The sequence below is a fragment of the Primulina huaijiensis genome, chromosome 11 (assembly GCF_012295235.1).
Source record: "Primulina huaijiensis isolate GDHJ02 chromosome 11, ASM1229523v2, whole genome shotgun sequence".
NCBI lineage: Eukaryota > Viridiplantae > Streptophyta > Magnoliopsida > Lamiales > Gesneriaceae > Primulina > Primulina huaijiensis.
Genome location: NC_133316.1, coordinates 23,137,548 through 23,158,701, shown reverse-complemented (window position 1 = coordinate 23,158,701; position 21,154 = coordinate 23,137,548). Strand labels below are relative to the sequence as shown.

Here is a 21,154-nt window from a genome sequence, read left to right as displayed (position 1 = left end):
TATATATAAAGTACTCATCCAATTAAGCAGCACGATTAAAACCAAATACATAGAGTTAATTGAATAAATCAAATTGAAACATCAATAATGTTTTTTTATTCACATTTTGGTTTGTTGTCGTCTTGCGATAACTTATAGCTCATATAAAACAAAAATTCTAAATTATAACTGAGATCTTAAATTCGATAATAACAAACATCACCCTCCTAACTTAAATCTTGATTACAATGCACTCGCTACAGTTGACGAATGTTTAATTTCTGGTAATCAGCTAGTTTATGACGATACAATTTTTTTTGTTACTGTTATAATCTATGAAATCGATCAATATAGTTTTCTATGTGATAGGTAGGAAAATAAAATTTTTTTTTAAATAAAATAGTGATTAATAGAGCAATGTAGTATAAGTTACAATGTTTATTAAAAAATTTACATTGAAATTGGTAACAGTAAATGCTAAATATTTACTTTATAATATTTTAAATATACAACACGCGTAATAAACTAAATAATCATTATATATTTAAATTTAAATTTCTAAAAATCCTACTGCAATACTGCATTACCTAAAGTATGTATTTATCTGAGGTGTTAAATATTGCATTGAATCTGTTGATGTAAAGAAAATACTGCGACTGCAAGAAGCCATAATTTTTTCGCCAGTCTTTTATGCCAAAACATCAAAAACAATATTTGCTCTTGCTGCCTGCCAACAGTGCATTTTACAATTTTGAAACCATTTAGTGAATAAATAAAAAACATGAGGGGATCATTAAATTTATACAAATATAGAAATACAACACACGCAGCGTTGCATGGAGGAAGCATGTCCTGAGCTAATCTCTTCAGTCCCCATGTTCTTGCACGGAGTCATGAGTGAGCAGCAACTAAATAAGATTGAATAGTTTCGCAGTCCCCATGTCGCTGCGTATCACCATCCACGAGTCCGTGTAGAGGATTTGGGTGTCTTGAAGCCCATGACCATGGAACTCTGGTAGCGCATATCCTTCACGCAGTTTCATATCTATGTAAGGCAAGACCACGGTTTTCAGCACGCTGGACATAAACGTCTGCGAAGATAGACAGTTCAGGGCTTAGCAGAAGAACATTATTTACAAACAATAATCTCGTGAAACATATCTCAATAACGACCAGCCATAAAAGGAGAAAAACAGAACCACCAGTTATAAAAGAAGAAAAACAGAATGCCAACACGGCTTTGTCGAACCAGCAACCACCTCCAATAGCACTAGTTGTTTCCCACTTCCTTCAGGTGTCCACCGGGTTGTCATAGACTCATAATTGTCGCAGTTCTTATTTTCTCATAGTTTAAGTTGTGACTGCTAAATAGTACCAAACCAATCTGAAGAACTTGGTATCTCCAAGCCAATACCTGGATTAGATGCATGTGCAGATCTCCAATATTGATCCACTCAAGAGACAGAAATTATTTAACTTAATATTTCCAGTCACAGAATTTCTTGAAATTTCAGTAACCGCAGAGACATCAATCATCTGTAGAGGAGAAAAACCATAATATTCAGCATGAGACAATATCTATACAAAATAAGATCCCAGAAAAATGCACAAAGTTCAACCTGAGGTAATCAGATTCATTTGACCTGTTCTCTTGGCTTACCATGGAAATGCACAAGACCGGTATCAATTCCTCCATATCCAAAACATCAATCACCAAATTTAAGGGTATCATTGCCTTCATATTCTGGTCTCCAACTTTTACGGTAGGTGGAGACAAAATGGAAATGTTCAAATTCTTGTCGTAATTTGGGTGCCTTCTTATACAACCGAGGTATAATAAACCTCCACTCAGCTGTGTTTAAGAGGGATTGATCCGGTAATTTATCAACCATCCAATGCATCTTGCCTGCCTATTTTGAAAAACCACGAATTTTAGTCGTAGATAAGTCAATAACTATGTTATGTTATTTTCAAGAAAGCAACCACCAATACCGATAAAAATGAAAAAGAAAAAAAAGAAAGCAACAACCAAATTACGTAATGAAGCCCAACAAATCACTTGAATTAGGCTACCGAAATAAGAAAAACTAAAGAAAAAAACTTACCTCGAAGTAAACAGACGATGCTGACTAGATAACATCTTCCAGCAAATAAATTTTGGCCATCTTATCTTCTTGCTTGCATGAAACTGAATCCTGTGATGGTCTTTGGTAGTGGTTCAAAAGCTCGACACCATCCTTGGAAGAGACCAACCCATTGATTTTCAGTTCAACAGATGATTCACTCATACCGTGTTACACCCCAAATAGTAGCTAAGTAATCTATTTAAAAAAAAAAGGGTTGTAATTAGATAAAATAATATAAGCTTTGATCAAGATAATATTTGAAAAAAATAAATAAGTAAAATGAAATAAGAGATGTTCTCCACACCATGATTTTGGTATTATCTTTTAATTAATAATAAGAACTTTTAGATAATGTCACTAGTATTTTTTTTAAGTTAATTAAATCTTAATGGGATCGGACTTGGTGTTGCTAACTTGCTACCCAATTATATAGACCAATTAGATAAATCCCTTCTCTATAATAACTATACATGAAACCCTCACCACCAAACCCTGCGCCGCTGCTCACAAAAAAGAAAGAAACTTAAGGATAAAAATCATCACCCATCATCGATCAAATTACGAAGAGAAGCCTACATTATTTAGCATCTCTTGATAACTGTAAGTTAGTGTTAGTTCTCTTTTGTTCACTTTGCTCATTTTAGAATCAGTATTTATTTAGATTTTAGGTGTAAAATATTTAATAAAAATTGGATTAAATGGAATACGTATGATTGTGATTGATAAATCTTTGAAATTTAATTGTAAAGTTTAGGTTTACAGGTTGTCTATTAGAAATCATTGCAATTATGATGTCTTCAAATTTATCCTTTCGGGTATTCAAAATATAGATTCTAATATTTAATTACAAGTTTATAATCTATTTGGATTATTCTAAATCATATCAAATTCATGTTATTAGGTATGAATCATACACATATCATGATTTAATGAATAAATAGAAACTTTTATATTTTAAAACTCTTAAACCTTGTAGACATACATTTACGTCACTTATATATATAATTTTAGAAGTCATTAAATTTGTGATTTTCTTTATATGTGTATGGTTAAAGAGAATATATTTAAATTACATATTCTGGAATTATGAGTTGTGACTGAATTGGTTAGTAAATTTAGTTGAAATAAAAGTCTAATTTGTAGAAAACTTGCAATTGTTTTATGTAATTAGCAAGCCTCAGTACCTGAATAAAAGTCTTGGTCCCTCGGTCAAGTAANCCGGGCCTTACATACCGGGTCATCGATAGATGTGAAATTCAGAATAGCTATATCAGTAACTGGTATTTCTTTAGGAAGAGATAGTAATGAAGTTTCAAGCTTGGCCACCGCATCTTTTATTTTGTTAGAAACAGCATCTTCAACAGCAGAACTGATTTTATCCTCAAAAGCATCTACTAACCTGGAAACAGTAAGATTAATATTTTTAAAGCATTAAAAGCTACAAGGAGAAATAATAACAAAGGTTTGAAGTATGAAGAACCCCTAAACAAGAAGACGAGAAGTAGAAGACATAAATAGATTGTTGGAAGCTGATGCTTAAGCCCATAAATCAAATTCCTAAAGTACAGAAAGATACCGCTTCTAACATATTTAGGATAAGAAAATGAAACAAGTAAAATTTTGATATTCATATTATACATGTAGTTAACATCTGGTGGTGAAAAATCAAAGAAGATCTATAAACCTCAAAAGTCAAAAGAACCGCATGAGAAAACACACCTTTGATAAAACCATGACGATCCTCCATCCAAATGTATAGAAACATCATTCACGTAGCATCCACACTCCAGGAGAGAAAGCTTAGGATATCCCTGTATAGTCTTCAAACTGAGAGAGAGACCAACTTCTAGTCCTTCAACCTTCGAAGAAGCAAATTTCATCATGCCTCAGTTCAAAAGTCAACTTGATGATGAGTGTATGATTTCATGTCTAGGGTTCACAGATTTTGTCACTAAACCCAATGGCTTAAAAAGGAGAAATTTGTGGAAAGAATGAACTCAGAGCAATTTTATTTTATAAGACTAAGAGGACAATGCAGAACCCAACTTAGAGAAGTGCTGCCTTCGAAAGGATCATTTTAACATAGTTGCAACCATATCAGCATCTAAAGCACCAACACATTTATAATCAAATTAAAACAATGATCGATTCCCCTTTAAAAATTTACAAATTACTGATGGTTGAATTCTGGCATCAGCCTGCGGAGACAACACCACATGCTTGAGTGTGAACATTGTATAACACGCAACACAAACTTGTTTACATCGTTGCTTAGATACTATAAATTTCTCAACATGCTCATGACTTAAGAGTCATCCATTTGTGTGAGAAATTGGAGCAAAGATAGTGAATTTAATAATTTTGCTATTTAATCTAGATGGAAAAACAACTACACCATCTTTTTATTTGCAAAAAAATAAGCCTGACACTCTGTTCAGTCTTTGTTCTGCATATTTTCCTTTCTTGAGGTTTCCCTGTGCCCGGGATTCCTAATAAGCCTTCTGCACATTTTAAATGACATCCTCACTCCAACTAGGTGGTCTGGATTCAAAAACCACTATTGTCAAGAACTATGATCCTTTTGTGCATATCAAATTACGTTAAAATCCCACTTCTAATTTTCTTTATTTCAGTGCGGTAGATACGAGGAACAGCTGCTGACAATGTCGAAACAGAAGGGACACAAACACAACACATCCAGAGGTTTGAGCTTGGTTCGATTAAATTTTCAAACTTGAAATCGAGCTTGAGCTTGACTTGATATGATTAACAAACGAACTTAAACGAGCTTTTTATCGAACCGAATTTTGAATAACTCAAAAACATTTAGTTCATTTACATCCCTACTCATGACACATTTAGTTAGATAATTATTATATTCTCCATACATTTATTTCGAGTTGTTTGTAAGTTCCAGAAAAAAACGATAAAAAAAATTTCGTCAACAAATTTGTGAAAGAAAAATTCATAATTTTTTTATGGTTGTAAAAATTAATTTATACTGTTATTTTGATAAAAGAATTTTTATCAACATGACAAGTCAAAATTAAGAGGCGAAATGTAAATAATTTCTACATTCTCATGTCCCCACTCAATTTTGGTACTTCGCTTACAAATGACGCGGCATATTTATCGACGTTCGCATATAGGAAAATTCCAATGCGACGACGTCGTTACGCACCTAAGAAATCGGAATCTTGACCGTCGATTTTACGAGAGCATCCGAACCGTCAAATTCAAAGCCCCACGCTATCTTTAATCGATTCCCGATCTTTTAATTTATTTAATTTAATTTTAAAGAAAACTGTAATTCCCAAACACAGGAGAGTGAAAGCTTAAACCCTGTTTCGTCGAAGAAGAAGAATAAAATCGAAGACTGCAGAGAAAAATGTCGAGCGTAGAAGATGAGAAGAAGCCCACCGATCCGGCGGGACACATCAATCTCAAAGTCAAAGGCCAGGTCTTTCTTTCTCAATTTGATTTTTTTGATGATTATGGAGTTATGACTGTAGCTGAATTTCTATTTTTTTAGTTTCCTGTTTTATTCGATTTACTTTTAGTTGTTGAAATTCTATGGTGATTGATGGATGTTAGATGATTTATGATTGGACTTTTCAACTATATAGGAGAGTTATTGTTCGTATATCTATTCTATTGGTACCTTTGGCTGGCTTCTGGTTCCAGGAACTCTGCCTTGTAGGATTCTGAAAAAAGAAAACAGTAACAATTATATGATGATAAATAAACTCACTCTTAGCAGTAGAATCAGTTGGGGTCTCGGATGGAATTTTTCAGTTGGACAATTTTGAAGGACAAGTAAGAGAGAGGTGGTCGAGAAATCGAAGGATTTCTTATCGCTAGGGTTGAGATTTGATTGAGGTATTGGGGAATTTTTCAGTGTTGGAGAAGTTTGAAGGAGAATGTTGGGGTGAAACATTTCATGGATTGAAGAATTTTTTTATTGCGAGCTTTCTGATTGTACAGCGTAATTGGGAAAGGGATAATTGGAATTGTAAACTTAGAAAATGACATGACTCACCAAGAGACCATGACATCTTCTACAGGGTGCTCATACTTTATTAAATAGTAAAAGATACAAAAAGAAATGAAGATGTATAAAAGTTCTGTTGTATACAAGTGAATTCCACCTAACAGGAATCGTGAAGGACAAATGGACAATCAGTCTGCTAATTTGATTGTCCTCCCCCTAATTGAAGCTCTTTAATCTGCTCTTCTACGCCTTAGTAACCAAGCACAATCTTTTATGTCAATGTATTACTGTTTGCATATTTTGGTTACGATAATTAATGCCACCCTCCTGCCCAACAAATGAGAAAAGTGTTTTCATGTGAAACAGATGCTCTAGAACAAGGCTGCAAAAAATTCCTGTTCACCCAATATTCAGTTCATTTTTTATTTATCTACCTGAAGCAGTCTCAAAAAAATGTATCGGAGCCCTTATCATCATCGTAGAGTTCATTGAATCGTTGGTGAGCTTAAAAGGGTCCTAATTTCCTGCCCAATGTTTAAACTCTTGTGGCAATCCCAAGGATTCCACGTAGCTGAAAATTTTAAAACCCATGTGAAAAACACTTTTCTGTGAAATTTCACTGTGTTTATATGTTTTTATGAATTTTGGTCAGTTTTAGTATAACCGTTGCAGGACAAAAAGAAAAAATCCATCTGAACATTTGAAGTCATTCTTATTGATCCTTGTCATTAGACTTTGTGCCAAGACTTGATTGTCCATTACATTTTGGTTTTTGGATGCTGGGAAGCTGAATAAGTAAGTGCCTGATCTGGGTATTTTTGTAGGATGGAAACGAAGTTTTTTTCAGGATTAAGAAGAATACTCAGCTGAAGAAGCTTATGAATGCCTATTGTGACCGACAATCTGTGGATTTCAATTCTATTGCTTTTCTGTTTGATGGTCGTCGTCTCCGAGGGGAACAAACTCCAGATGAGGTCTCATATCTCACCCATTTTCTGAAATATTGATGCTTAGAGCATCTCCAACCCACTGCCAAAGCTATTTTGGCTCTGGGTTTTGCATTCCAACTGGGGGCACCATCCTCGTGCATAGGAAGGATGTGAATGGCACAACACTGTTCATCACGCAAACACTCATTTTTTTTTCCTTCATATATTTTCATTTGTAAGTTTAGTATAACTTTTCAATATAATTTAATAATATAATTAGTATAAAGTAGAAAATAAATTATTATATTAATCAGATTAAATCAAATTAAACATAGATTTAATATGTTGATGTAATTATAAATTTATAAATTGGCGATTAGTGAGATAAAATAATTGTTGTAAAGTAAATGGTTAGATGTTTTGAGAATATTCTTTTTACATTAAAGTTTGAAGTAGATGAATTGAAGATTAATTTTGTGTTTGATGCAGAAATTAGGGTGTTTTTTATTTATCCTCTTGCCAAATATAAAAAAGCATGAAATCTCCTATGTATAAAATAAAAAACCTCGTTTAACTCTGTTTAAAAAGAGGTACATTTGCCTCTTTTGCAGGTGGTTCACCGCCTGAATGTATGGGGTTTTATGATTTTTGGGTGTTTTCAAATGTGTTAGATATTTGCTACATAAATTGCTATACTTTGGTGCAAATCATTTGTTAAAATAGTGAAGTTGGTTGGAGATGATTTTATAGCGACCAAACATACTAACAATTTGTACTTAAAACTTTTCAGCTTGAAATGGAGGATGGTGATGAGATAGATGCAATGCTGCACCAGACTGGAGGTACCATTGCATATCTGGGATGATGAAAATGGCAAGACGTGAAATTAATACAAGTCGGTTTGTTCAACTTTTTTAAGCACAGTTTAGATTGCTTTGCTATAGTATATTGGGTTTGTAAGAATCTAACTTAAAAGTCATATATTCGCTAATTATTCTTAGCAAACTCAGTATTAGCAGTGCCCGATATTTGTATGTGCAATGTGTCACTTGTTTTCATTGTCTTGTTTAGTTCCTGTTTTTGGATGGTTGCTACTTGTCCTGGAGTGTATAAAACAGAAGTAACAAAGGAATGATATGGGCTGAAACTGAAGTAAGTTCCTTGGTAAATAATTGTCATGGGTTCAATGTTATTTGATGTTTCTCTAACGACATTTTTTTTAATGACGTGAGAACTCACGTTCACTAGCTACTCTTCAGTGAGCATTGGGTATATCTCCGATCAATGCAATATCTTGCAAACCACGTTAATTAGATAAATCGCATTGACAAGCCCGAAAAAGTGTTTATAGGAAGAATCAAACTTATGATTACTGTTCTAATGTTCATCAATCCCATCAACTCAGATACCTTTGGAGAGGTCTTCTCAATCGACATTCTTGTTTTTTTTGTGGTGGAGGTAGAGAGGGCTGGCAGGATGGATGCCCAACCCCTCTTAAAGCGTTTTTATATATATATATACATAAAAATGGCTTCGTCTATGGTTTTTGACATTGTTCGAGTCTTTTGATATTGTTCGGTTTATTTGGATTAAATGCAATGATGATCTAGTAAACTTAGCGATGGCAGTGTTTTAAGCTATACTAATCAGCATGGTAAGATGACAATAAATTATATTAACAAGAGACCATGAGATCTGAGCATTTGGGGTAAACATTGTCTAGTTAGGCCGACCCAACCAATCGAGCCTGTTTGATTGAACTGCTGTTAGACCCATCTTTTTTTGGAGTCCGAGTCCAATCTGAAGAGTGGAGACCCACCAATTGAAAATGGCCCAGCTTGTTAATTTCATGTTTTTTTTTTTCCAAGCTAGTTTGTCCATTTGGGGATTTAATTACTATGGTTATCAAGATGAATCCAAAACTAATAAACTCTTAATTACTATAACTCAATTGTTACGTCAATTGACACTTGTAATAAGGAAAAAGAGTCATCTTGTTCATTCATGCATTCGACGTCCAAAGATTAAAGGATAATTTAATCTAAAAAAAGGTTACTCCTAGCGTAAAGTTTCTTTTTCATTATTGTAATGTAATAATCCCTGATTTACATTATGTTTAGACCTATGATTCCGAAAATTATAAAAGCATTATGCTCAGTTGCTCACACTGAATAACGTCATGTAAACTTTCTTTCTGAGTCTATCATTCGTATTTTTTTCAACTATTTTCAAGTTTCTTTAATGGTTAACGTTGAAGATACCAAAATAATGTTGAATTCCCATCTAACATCTCAATCAAAAATAAAAATTGTTGCAGAAAAAATCTAATGAAGTTCAAACACAATATGTTTACAAATCAAATCAAATTTCAAAGAAAATTCACTTCCGGGATCACGACCTTTGACTCAACTTCTGCTTCAAGACACATGAATCAAACTTTACCATTTCTTCCCATCGATGGCCTTATTTGCTAATGTTCCAACGATTCTACCAAGGATTTATATTTATATTTATATTATACACATATAAATATATATGCCCACAAAAAATTTCCAAATAAGCCCGATTCCATTTGTGGTTGGAGCGATTCATTGCTTCATTTTGGCAGTGATTGGAGAAGCTGTAAATGGTCAAATTAAATCTGGTTTTTCCTTTACCAGTTAGCTGTGTTGAATTCACTTCATGCACATGAAACACACAGACTAGCAATCTAAATGAACGGTCGGATCTTTCTCCAAATCAAATTTCATTTATTTTCCATGTACTTCATACAACGCCACGTGTATAAGTGACATGTTTTACATCAATTGATATACACTTAGTTGTTGCTACTCAGTTAAATTGCCAAAAATCCAATATACTGTGAGCTAAATTTCAAGAAATCAAATATCACAGAACATTAAAAACATGCATAATTCTCCAAATCACCGGGCACCGGTATGTTATATATAGAGGACAAGATCATGTCTTTGAAGAAAAAGGAAGAACGTTAGAAGAGATCGCCTCAAAATTTAACAGAAACTTCAAGATTTGGCTCACGAGAAAGCAATGGAGGAGAGGAAAAGGCAATGCCAATTACTAGTTCAATTACTTTTCTTATTTTCCACTCTTCCTGTCTCTCATTCCTTCGACTATGGAGATGCTCTAGCCAAGAGTCTTATGTACTTCGAAGCGCAGCGATCGGGCCACCTGCCGTACAATCAGAGAGTGACGTGGCGCCACCACTCCGGCCTCACCGATGGCCTCGAACAAGAGGTTTGTTTTGTGTTGTGCTCAAATGCCAAATTAAATAGATTAGTGCGCAAAACGAGAACAGAAAATATCCAGGCCAAGCTGCATTAACATGCTTCAAAACATCAGGCATTTCACATAATATATTCTGCAACTATTTTGGAAATTTAATGGAATTTCATCTGTGTATTCTTGGAAATAGGTGGACTTGGTGGGGGGATACTATGATGCAGGTGATAATGTAAAGTTTGGTCTTCCGATGGCGTTTACCATTACAATGCTTTCATGGGGTGTCATTGAATTCCGGGATGAAATCGCTGCCGCGGGACAACTCCGGCATGCCCTTGAAGCGATCAAATGGGGAACGGATTACTTCATTAAAGCACACACTCATCCTAATGTTCTTTGGTCTATGGTGAATTATTATTGCATTTTCGACAGAATAGACGCTTCCTATTTCCTGCGTGCGTCAAAGATTTGAAGTCCTGATTTTTTTTATGTTGTTATTGTTTGTCAGTTTAGAAAATAAGGAATGTTAGATTTTGATGATGGTTTAAAAAAAATGGCGTGGCCCTTTAATTAGGTGGGTGATGGTGACACCGATCACCTATGCTGGCAGCGGCCGGAGGATATGACGACTTCCCGCCGAGCGTATAAGGTGGACGAGGAGAACCCAGGTTCGGAAGTGGCGGCGGAGACCGCAGCTGCCATGGCGGCAGCGGCAATAGTGTTCAAGAAAACAAACCGACAGTACTCCCACCTTCTCTTGGAGCATGCGAAACAGGTATTACCTCAAGGGTTTCACAAAAACCCCAACTCCATTTTAAAAAATCAATTAAATTTTAAATGGCATTAATTGTGTGCAGTGATATAGAGGGAAATTGTGTACATGCAGTTGTTTGAATTTGGTGACAAATACAGAGAGAAATATGACCGCAGCATTAAAGAAGCGAAGGGATACTACCCGTCGGTGAGCGGGTACGTTGATGAGTTGTTGTGGGCAGCTTTGTGGCTATACAAGGCTACCGACAACGAACCGCAATATTTGAATTACGCCATTCAAAATGCGCAATCTTTTCGTGGGATCACTTGGGCCATTGCTGAATTTAGCTGGGATGTTAAGTACGCAGGGCTTCAAATCATGGCAGCTATGGTAGGAAAATAATTTTTTTGGTCTAGTTTTCAAAATATGGCATGTGTTTTATATGTGTTTGGTGTTGCATCGGATTTGATGATTGCTTGCAATTCATGCATGTTGAATTCATGTATTTTAACTCACATCTTCTTTACCAAGCCAATAATTCCAATATTTGACGGAGAATTTGTTGTCTAATTTTGAATTCAAATGTAATTCCTAAACATAATAATTATTCAAACATAGAAATCATATTCAATCACTGGGATTCCATTCTAAGCTCAATTTACCATTTGAAGTAAAGATGGGAAACCACAAGGGTAGAAGTCTTATATTACAATTTATATTTAGATAAAAATTCCAGTCTCAGAAATAGTCGTATAGAATCAATTGCATGCAACAAAGAAGAAACACTATTTTTTACTACCCAAAACACTATTTTTTACATAATGTTTTCCTCTGTAAATTTTTCCCAGTTGCCAATGGAAGACAAAAGCCAACTAGAGAAGGCTATCCTCAAACAGTACCGTTCAAAGGGAGAACAATACATTTGTGCTTGTCTGAACAAGAACAACTCAACCAATGTGCGCCGAACCCTCGGCGGCCTGCTGTACACCCGGAGATGGAACAATATGCAGTATGTTTCCACCGCAGTATTCTTGCTCACACTTTACTCCGATCATCTTCAATCCACCAACCGAAGACTCAACTGTGACAAAGACTTGGTGAGTTCTGACGAAATCCTCTCATTCGTCAAATCTCAAGCACACTACATTCTTGGCTCGAATCCTATGGGATTGAGTTACCTTGTCGGCTATGGACCGGTCTATCCCACTCGAGTACACCATAGGGGGGCATCCATGGATTCATACAAGGATAGCAAGGTTTTTGTTGGGTGCAAGCAGGGATATGATAACTGGTTTGGAAGGCAGGAACCGAACCCGAATGTTATTGTAGGAGCCTTGGTTGGTGGACCGGATGATAACGATAACTTCGTAGATCGAAGGGGTAACTTTGCTCAGACTGAGGCTTGCACGTATAATACCGCGCCTTTGGTCGGAGTTTTCGCCAAGTTGCACTCACTGGAAAAAGGTAATTCCACTCCCACTGCTTCGGAGAGTCTCTCCTTAGTCTCCTTCATTTAAACAAAAGTAAATGCATGACTTTTTTTGGTATAGCAAAAAGAAAATTAAAGGGTATTAATTTACACTCAGTTTTTCGAAAGACCCATTTTTTGCGATTGATTTTCAGTTCTAGTACAAACTGCTATCCCTAAAACTACAGAGAAGAAAATTAGGTGAATCAAAAGTGTCAACTTCACCGACATACAAAATTTAATTTTGAGACACAACACATGCTAATTGTGATGGGCCTTCAAATAAAAGAAACAAGGATTCTTGGCATAGGTCAACGCGAGTAGTTTCTATGGGAGCGTGAGTAGGGATGTAAACGATCCAAACCAAATCAAACCAAAGCAAACAGTATCAGTCTTGAGCTTGGTTTGTTTAAAATTGTTTGAGGCTCGAGCTCGAGCTCGATTCAAGCTTCTATTATCAGGCTCGAGCTTGGTTTGTATTTAAATTATTGAGCTCGTTAAAAGCTCGAGCTCGGCTCGTTAAAAGCTCGATTAGCATGTTAATCAAGCCAGGCTCGAGCTCGGCTCGTTAAAAGCTCGTTTAGCATGTTAATCAAGTCAGGCTCGAGCTTGATTCATTAGTAGCTCATTTAACATGTTTAACAAGCCTGGTTTGAGCTCGTCTCGTTTTCGAGCTCGATAAGCATAGAATTCAGCTCGAGTTTGAGTTTGAATCGAGCTTGTTAAAAATTAAATATATCTATAAACTAATTTTAAATCAGACATAAAAATGTAAATTCATTCATAAATAACCAAAACGACACAAATAAGAGCAAAAAAAAAACATAAATAAGTATATTATTGAACATTCCAAAATCATGTTTGCGAGCCACCTAAACGAACCGAGCTCGAGCTCGAGCTCGCGAGCCTATTATCGAACATGTTTGCGAGCTCACAAGCCGAATATCCTTAGGCTTGAGCTTGGTTTGATTAAATTTTCGAACTCAAAATCGAGCTTGGGCTTGGTTTGATATGATTAACAAATAAACTCAAACGAGCTTTTTATCGAGCCGAGCTTCGAATAGCTCGCAAACCGTTTAGTTCATTTACATCCCTAAGCTTGAGTATTTAGTTAGTTAAAATAATTCTTTCAATTACAAAGAGAAATGCAGCTCAACAAGCCAATTCCAAGAAAAATAAAGTAATCAAAATAAAATGAAGCCTAAATAAGCATAATAAGCCGTCCTGGCAACTTGAAACCCAAAAAAAAATTAACATTTCAGTTGATCCCGAAAAAACAAAGCAGGGCTTCAGCACTTTATAACCGAGTCTTAAGTAGTAGCAACAAAAATGAACAGACTCACCTTTCAAGAGTTATAAACAACTGAGTCGATGTAGGACGTGACACAAGCGACGACGTAATACGCACCGCATGGTTTCACAATGTTACGACATCGGCAGTGGGGGCTTGTTTGGAGTCCGTATTATGATTAAAAAAAAGTGGTAGGAAAATTTGCGTACTGTTGAAATATATCATGATACTTGGATTGGGGAGCAAAAAAAACGATAGACCAAATTAAGCTCGTAAGTCAGGTTATTATCAGGACAATTCGTCGGTCTTCCGAAGTACATTTAAACCTTACTGAAACATCTTTCAAAAGTTCCCTATGTTGAGGAACAAGAAGAAAACCAATGCCAAAACTTTGTTAATGGTAAATCGAGCCTATAAGACAAAAATCCGATCACCCCGTGATTCTTCTTTCGATCTCAAGAAAGAATAGCTGAACAAGAATACATATCGAGAATGAGCAATATAAAAGTCTCTGCTTCCTGCCTCACCAACCAAGAAGTAAGAGCTTCAAAAGAGCCATGCGAATATAGAGACCATTCTTTGCTTGTCTAAAATATGCAGCCCTTGGATCGACATCCACAATTTACTAATTGGATCCAATCTGCAATTTTATTGACAAATTCACTTTTCATATACGTTAACCAAAATATGTTCTTATAACTCCAATCGGTTTCGACTTCATCTTTACTACTTCAGGCGACACAAAGTGGATCTTAACATCCTTGTACTTGGCGAGTAAATAGGCAAGTGATCGGACTGTTCTTCCATAAGAAAGATCTCCTACAAGTCCAACTATGATGCCATCAATTTTTCCTGTCTCCCTTTGAATAGTGTACACGTCCAAGAGGGCCTGTTCATTGCCGTAAAATTAGAACGTGCAAATTCTAGAGTAAACTTTATAGTACTTAATACATTTTGATTTGCTAAAGTCCAATAAAACAAACAGATAAACATTATGCGCGAACTGGTGCAACATGTTATTACTGCTTCCATTATCCATGAAATGTTATTCAGATGATGTACTTACTTTTGTTATGAACACCCGACAAGACAGACTGATTGTAAAGAGAAGCTCATGTGGAAAGTCATAACAAGCTATAACTGATAAATGATCCCAGTGGCAACAATTATAATGTGTAACGCTAAGAACTGCACCAAGACAAAATATAAGGTTCAACAAAAAGTTGTTCATAATCATTATCTCATTACAGAAGCTATTCAGATGCATTTTTTCTTGATACAACATACTAAATACTGGTATAAAATGTTTTCTGGTCCAAAGTTTACAATAGTTTGTCATCAGAGCAAAAAGATAGAACTACGAGCTACAAAAATCTGTGCATATAAACTCTGGAGACGCAATTCGCATGAAGTGGTAGAAAAAGAAGAAGAATATTTAATTTGTATGTAAATTAAAAAAGAATGTACTACATTTTAGAGTCTAAAAAGTCTTCAGACGAGGCACATACAGCTAGACTTATTTCTAAGTATGTTGACATGTGTGTTGAAGTATTAGTAGTTCATAATGTTGTTCAAATTATAACAAACAATGTCATCAAGAATACAATTGCAGCTAAATTGATGAGAGAAAAGCGGCCTGAGGTTTTTTGGAGTTCATATGCAACTCACACTGTTAATCTCATGCCTCAAATTATTGGCAAGCTTCCAAAATTTAAAAAAGTTATCGACCAAGCCAAGTCTTTTGCCATTTTCATATATGTTAACCATAAGACTTTGTCATTGATGAGAAATCCTATGAAAAAGAGAGTTCGACTAGGAGTTACCAAAGCAGCAAACAGTCTCGAGGTCTTTTGTGAGTAGTTTTAAAGCATAGTTTCGTTGACAAATCGAAATACCACATTGTGATCTAGCCACCTCTATGCCCAAGAAGTACTTTAACTCTCCCAAGTCCTTTAACCGAAACTTGCTATCAAGATATATTTTTAAATCACTAGCCTCTTTTCTCACAGTTGGTGGCAACAACAATGTCATCAACATAAACTAATAGAGCCACGATAGCACTTCCTCTTGTCCGTCAAAATAAGGAGTTATCAGCATGAGATTGAGAGAAGCCTATGTCTAACAATGCAACAGAAAGTCATCCATGGAGTCCTATATGGAGAGCTTCTTCGAGCCGAAAATCATCGAGATCAGACTTAGAAAATGGCTCAAAACCGGATTAGTTCAAAGAAAATGATAAATTGATTTATATTAAACGGAAGAAGGCCAACGTACATCACAAATTCACAACTGATGGACCTCAAATTCACACACGACAATGTCAACTTGGGCCTGAGTGAAAAATATCGGCCCAGCTAGTAAATGCCTTGCCCGTGAATCCGTCAAACAACATATTTTATGTTCTTACTTTCTCAAAATTATACAATTTATAAAATTTTCATTTATAAATTTATCTAATTTTCATTTTATTATAATTAAAACTAGTTATTCATTCTGTGATGCGTATGGTGTACTAAAGAAAGTTGTTGTTTTTAAATTGAAATATATTAATTTTTTAAATTGAAATGATAAGAAAGAAAATATCATATTTTGATACTCACGGAAAATTTTAGGGTCCGCTTTCAGCAATTGTCACTAGTTCAGACGCATGTTCGAAATTACCATGAGCCTGAAATCACGAATAAGATTGTTAGAAGGGGGCCGGGAGGGTGTCCCGGTGTAGCCTCTCAGATGCTCAAGTCAGAGACTGAGGATATATGAGAAGAACAGCTAAGGATGCTGCTGAAAACAATATAGTGAATGAATGAATTAAACACTGGAACCTGATATTTATAAAAAAATACCTGAACTTTTGATGAACATATCTTCCATTTTGACAGGGTACTGAGGGCATCACATTTAATTTTATGGAATAAAAAAAACGTGAAAAATTGCGAGAGAGAAAAATTAAAAAGAAAAATTGACCTGTCAATAGGTTTCAGGTTCCATAACAATTAATTCTTCACAACTGCAACCCGCGTGACTTCACCTTTCCCAAATCTTTCTCCCAATCAAAACTCCGAATCCCGATCCCTGCATTTCGCCGATTATCGCCGCTCTATCGGAATTGGAAGGCGGAGCAAATCACAAATTTTGAATCATCTGCTGCATTTCTTTTCGATCTAGTTTCGAGGTGATGGCGGGCGCTGATGCTGCGGCGAGCCTCCGTTCGTCTGTTGCCCCTGCCAACCTGCCTCTCGTCTCGGCCTTCCTAGCCTGTGCTGTCGCGCAGTTTCTAAAGCCTTTCACTACTTGGTACTTTTGGTTTTACACATTTCTTTCGATTTTAATCTTCACGAAGTTGGTTGAATCTGATTTTGGCCACTGAAATTATTATTATTTTTAAAATTACCCGTAAAAGTTGAATTTTTTTATCTTTTATGGCGGCACATGCGTGATTTGGTAAAATTGTTTAATTTGTTGATCGCTGGATTATAGGCGAGGCCGTGACAACTTTTTTCATTATAACTTGCATTCACTATATTATTTCCTGTTCCCTTTGCAATTTGATGGGTTTTTAATATTTTGTAGCTTCACGGACAGAGTGTCATTCTGAAATTAAGGTCGTTGCTTACCTGATTTTCTTGCTAATTTTAAATTATTGTCTGCGAGATTAGCACCCATGAGTGGTGACGATTTCTCATGGTTTGTAGGCAAATTCAATTGAATTTTGTTTGGAGAATTCGCGTAGTTATTTTCAATCTTGTTGGGAAGTGTTAAGATATTGAAGAAACACACAAGTTGCATGTTTGAGTGGTTTTAACATATTAGAATGTATAATAAATCACAACAGGTTCCAAAGCTCTCTACTTTATCACGGTCGTCTCATCTGCTGCTTTTGGTTTCTTTGTGTCTCATTTAGTGAGTTTTTCCTTTTAAAGTAAGAACGTCAGTTTAGTTTCCTATCTTGCTCAGTTGTTCCTACCTCTTCTTCTTGGTTGCTTTGGTGCAAATTTTTTAGGTCATAAATCGTACAGTAGCTTATTAGTATCTTGTCTCATAAGGGCAATTTTTAGTTACTCTTGTTATCTTGCGTTTTCTTGTTTGATATTTCAACATTTTTCCTTAGACATGCAGGTTGAAGGATAAAAAATGGGATTCTAAAAGGATGTTGGGTTCAGGTGGGATGCCATCATCGCATTCAGCAACTGTTGCCGCTCTTGCTACTGCTATTGGATTGCAAGATGGAGCTGGGGAATCATCATTTGCCATTGCTGTAGTCCTGGCATGTGTTGTATGTACTTTCTAACGAGGTTTCCTTCATACTTTATGTATTACCTGCTTGTTTATGTCTTTTTTGAATAATAATTACATCAGAGGTTGTACAGTTTTGGTGTGTGGTTGACATGGGGGATTATTTCCACTTAAAATTTTTCTCAGAATTCAAGATTCATAAATGATTGCCTGATGTAATCTTAGTTTTGATTTCGTTTGTTTCTCGATACAATTCTTTACCTAAGGACTGTGTCACTAATGGAGATAGAGAATATGCTATTTGCCTTATATAAGAATTTTTTTTATTGATTTATATCATGTTTTCCTCAATGAAAAGAAACATACACAACCCTAATGTTCTTCTTAGGCTTAAGGTGTGGGCATATTAAGTATGACTACACATGCTGTTTAGGATACTTATTGCAACTCCTGGAGTTGTGTTTAGTCACGGGATACATTCACTCTAATTCACAGTCTCTTCCTCTTAAGAGAGATTCCGAATATATCTACATATATTTCATTTCATATCATTCACAACTGGATTTTTTTGGGCCAAAATACTTAGTTAACAGACTTATTTTTTCTTGCTTATTAATTGTGATGTATCAGGTAATGTATGATGCTACTGGCATCAGACTTCATGCTGGTCGGCAGGCTGAAGTAAGATTCTTCATGTTTATTATTGGTTCCTTTTCTCCTTTAGTTTCTTAAGGTACTCGAATTCACTAGGTCGTTTGTTGTGGCACGTGGAGCTGAAATAATTGAGAGAACACTGCCTTATGATACTTGCTTCATATTTGCCGCCATTAAACTATCAGGACACTTCACATTAATTCACTCACATTATATTTCTGAAACTGATGAGATCAAACTTATTGTCATGTTTCTGATAATTTTATTTTTGCAGTTATTGAACCAAATTGTCTGTGAATTACCTCCTGAGCATCCTGTTGCTAACGTCAGACCTCTTCGAGACTCACTCGGTCATACTCCACTTCAGGTACGATTAGTCATACTCATATTGTTTGGCATCATTGCAACATGTTTCTTATGCTAAAAATGTGTTCCATAATACCTAAGTTAATATGGTCTTATATGTTGTATTCAATTGTTACTGCTGGGCATATTACTCTAGGAAATCAATGGCTAGCTTGTGCATATGGTCCATGCCCGGTCATGATATAATTGCCTCATGTGCGTCGAATAAATGAAAACTAGTCGCTTCTCCCACCTGCATGAGAACTTGCATTTTTGAAGTGTAAGAAACAGAGATATGGTGGTTTGGATTTTTTTTCGCCCGTGTTCTCTCATTTGCCCCTCACTCAGGAATGTTCCATTCTTTATTATGAATTCACTTGTTTGTGTATTTGTGAGTCTCCATAAGGAACTTCTAATCCATTGATTAAAAATGCCCTTAAAAGTTGAGCTGGCTCATTAGTTTATCAGCAACCTCATAGAGTTGGCCTAATGCGAGCCTAATTTGACGTGGCTGGCTTGAGCAGTTGAGCCCGAGATCACACATGCTTCTATTTATGATATACTTGCTCTCTTTTTCAGCCAAACATATTAGGTGGCTTTGAAGTAGGCGTAAAATGAGTCGATCGAGCCAAATACTAATAATTTCATATTGCTGGATTTCATATTTTTTTAGCAAGCTCGGAATTAACAATTTTAAACTCAAGTTTGGGTTGACTTAAAATTTGAACTCGAACTATCATCTTTTGGTTTGAACTTAATTATCAAATTCTATTCGATAAATGCTTAAATTATGGCTCGTGTTCGTTTTGAAGTTATGAATAGATTTCAAATATGTTCAGTGTGTTAATAATAGTGCTTGAATTGATAGGACTGAAATGGATTTGAAAATTCACTTAAATTACATTCACCCAGACAAGTAAAATGATCTTGAAATTGATGATTTCAAGTACCTCAATATAAACGCATTCTAGGACAATTTGTTCCCCTGTCTTAGTGAATGCTTTCTCTTTTGTTCATTGCAGTGGCCTTGTAAATTATAGCCTATAACTCACTGGTTTTAGTTAGATATCTGAGCTCTGAATATGAAATGATATTATCAAAAATCTCTTCATTGTGTTATTCCCTTCCTTGTCGTGGGTGAAGGTCGCTAATTGATTACCTACAGGTTTCTGCTGGTGCTTTGCTGGGGTGTATGGTAGCATTTCTCTTGAGATGTTCTACTTGAAGTTTTTTTTTTTTTTTTTTTTTACTTTTTTGATGGACACGGCAAAATATGAAGCACGATCTTCCGTAACATTAAACAGCCAACTCGAAGAATTGGTAAGTAAAGCTGTTGATGCAATTCATGTACCCAGGGCTATGATAATTAAATGAAGTCTATCTTGTATGCTTTGTATAGTGACTGTATCGGCTTTCCAAGTGTTGTTGCTGTATATTGACAGCCAGCTTTTCCAATTATCTTTTCAATTTTGTTGTTCATAGTTTAGGTTACAGTGAAAATTTATGTTATGTTTCTGTCCAAATACTATATGTTTGAGGAAAACAAAACGGTGCATTGGCAAGGACACTTTGAGTGAACTGCAATACTAAAACAGGGAAGAACCTGATTTCGTTGCTCACGGTATATACACTTTTGTAACCAAACAATCTATTTTTTTAAAAAAAGCGTTTCTATTTTGTCGATTCCTCCAACCATATGAACTCTGATCTTTTCTAAGCTCTTTGTTTACTTAAGTTTATTTTTTAATAACAGCGCGAATCGTATTTGTCAAATTATCGCTATCAAGTTGACTGGAATTGTTCATCCTGTTAGCTCGATTAATATATTCAGACTCTCTACATTACTAAAACCATTTGTATTTATCATATGTTTAATTTTTTTTAAGCCACAAACTTTACAGAAGCAGATGAGGTATAGTCACCGTAATCTTAATTCTCAAGTTCAACTTTCATATCTGTGGACCTGCGGATCTTCATTTTTTGCCCATAGTAGGGGTACCACTTGTCTACTTTCCTCCGACCTTATCCCCAATGGAATTACTCAATCCCGATATATATTTTTTGATAAGTAATGCAGTGCCCTACAGCTGACTCACTTGCCATATGCAAGCGCATTCGTGCTTCCTCTAAAAATATATATGTGT

The 21,154-nt window shown here is 35.5% G+C and overlaps 3 protein-coding genes and 1 pseudogene across 3 annotated transcripts; 3 read left to right on the top strand and 1 right to left on the bottom strand.

The window, feature by feature from the left end:
• Positions 1 to 706: 706 nt before the first annotated feature.
• Positions 707 to 4,800, bottom strand: LOC140988848 (putative BPI/LBP family protein At1g04970; annotated as a pseudogene).
• Positions 4,801 to 5,385: 585 nt separating this feature from the next.
• LOC140988604 (small ubiquitin-related modifier 2-like) lies at positions 5,386 to 8,083 on the top strand. Its single transcript, XM_073457623.1, has 3 exons — positions 5,386 to 5,565; positions 6,921 to 7,070; positions 7,816 to 8,083. Exons 1-3 carry the CDS (start codon positions 5,494 to 5,496, stop codon positions 7,888 to 7,890), a joined length of 297 nt encoding a protein of 98 aa, XP_073313724.1. The 5' UTR covers positions 5,386 to 5,493; the 3' UTR covers positions 7,891 to 8,083.
• Positions 8,084 to 9,860: 1,777 nt separating this feature from the next.
• Positions 9,861 to 12,566, top strand: LOC140987910 (endoglucanase 11-like). The gene is made up of 5 exons (XM_073456655.1): positions 9,861 to 10,280; positions 10,459 to 10,671; positions 10,840 to 11,040; positions 11,152 to 11,409; positions 11,868 to 12,566. Exons 1-5 carry the CDS (start codon positions 10,074 to 10,076, stop codon positions 12,534 to 12,536), a joined length of 1,548 nt encoding a protein of 515 aa, XP_073312756.1. The 5' UTR covers positions 9,861 to 10,073; the 3' UTR covers positions 12,537 to 12,566.
• Positions 12,567 to 16,741: 4,175 nt separating this feature from the next.
• LOC140987911 (uncharacterized) lies at positions 16,742 to 20,575 on the top strand. Its single transcript, XM_073456656.1, has 5 exons — positions 16,742 to 17,072; positions 17,895 to 18,051; positions 18,642 to 18,692; positions 18,940 to 19,032; positions 20,176 to 20,575. The coding sequence occupies exons 1-5, from the start codon at positions 16,954 to 16,956 to the stop codon at positions 20,233 to 20,235; spliced, it is 480 nt and encodes a 159-aa protein (XP_073312757.1). The 5' UTR covers positions 16,742 to 16,953; the 3' UTR covers positions 20,236 to 20,575.
• The last annotated feature ends 579 nt before the right edge of the window (positions 20,576 to 21,154 follow it).

Excerpts from the sequence above, each read along its gene's own strand:
- LOC140988604 (XM_073457623.1), top strand. The coding sequence starts at position 5,494 with ATGTCGAGCGTAGAAGATGAGAAGAAGCCCACCGATCCGGCGGGACAC. Across the intron at positions 5,566-6,920 it reads ATCTCAAAGTCAAAGGCCAG|GATGGAAACGAAGTTTTTTT; the intron begins GTCTTTCTTTCT and ends GTATTTTTGTAG. Across the intron at positions 7,071-7,815 it reads GGGAACAAACTCCAGATGAG|CTTGAAATGGAGGATGGTGA; the intron begins GTCTCATATCTC and ends AAAACTTTTCAG.
- LOC140987910 (XM_073456655.1), top strand. The coding sequence starts at position 10,074 with ATGGAGGAGAGGAAAAGGCAATGCCAATTACTAGTTCAATTACTTTTC. Across the intron at positions 10,281-10,458 it reads CCGATGGCCTCGAACAAGAG|GTGGACTTGGTGGGGGGATA; the intron begins GTTTGTTTTGTG and ends TCTTGGAAATAG. Across the intron at positions 10,672-10,839 it reads CTAATGTTCTTTGGTCTATG|GTGGGTGATGGTGACACCGA; the intron begins GTGAATTATTAT and ends CCCTTTAATTAG.
- LOC140987911 (XM_073456656.1), top strand. The coding sequence starts at position 16,954 with ATGGCGGGCGCTGATGCTGCGGCGAGCCTCCGTTCGTCTGTTGCCCCT. Across the intron at positions 18,052-18,641 it reads CTGTAGTCCTGGCATGTGTT|GTAATGTATGATGCTACTGG; the intron begins GTATGTACTTTC and ends GTGATGTATCAG. Across the intron at positions 19,033-20,175 it reads TCGGTCATACTCCACTTCAG|GTTTCTGCTGGTGCTTTGCT; the intron begins GTACGATTAGTC and ends GATTACCTACAG.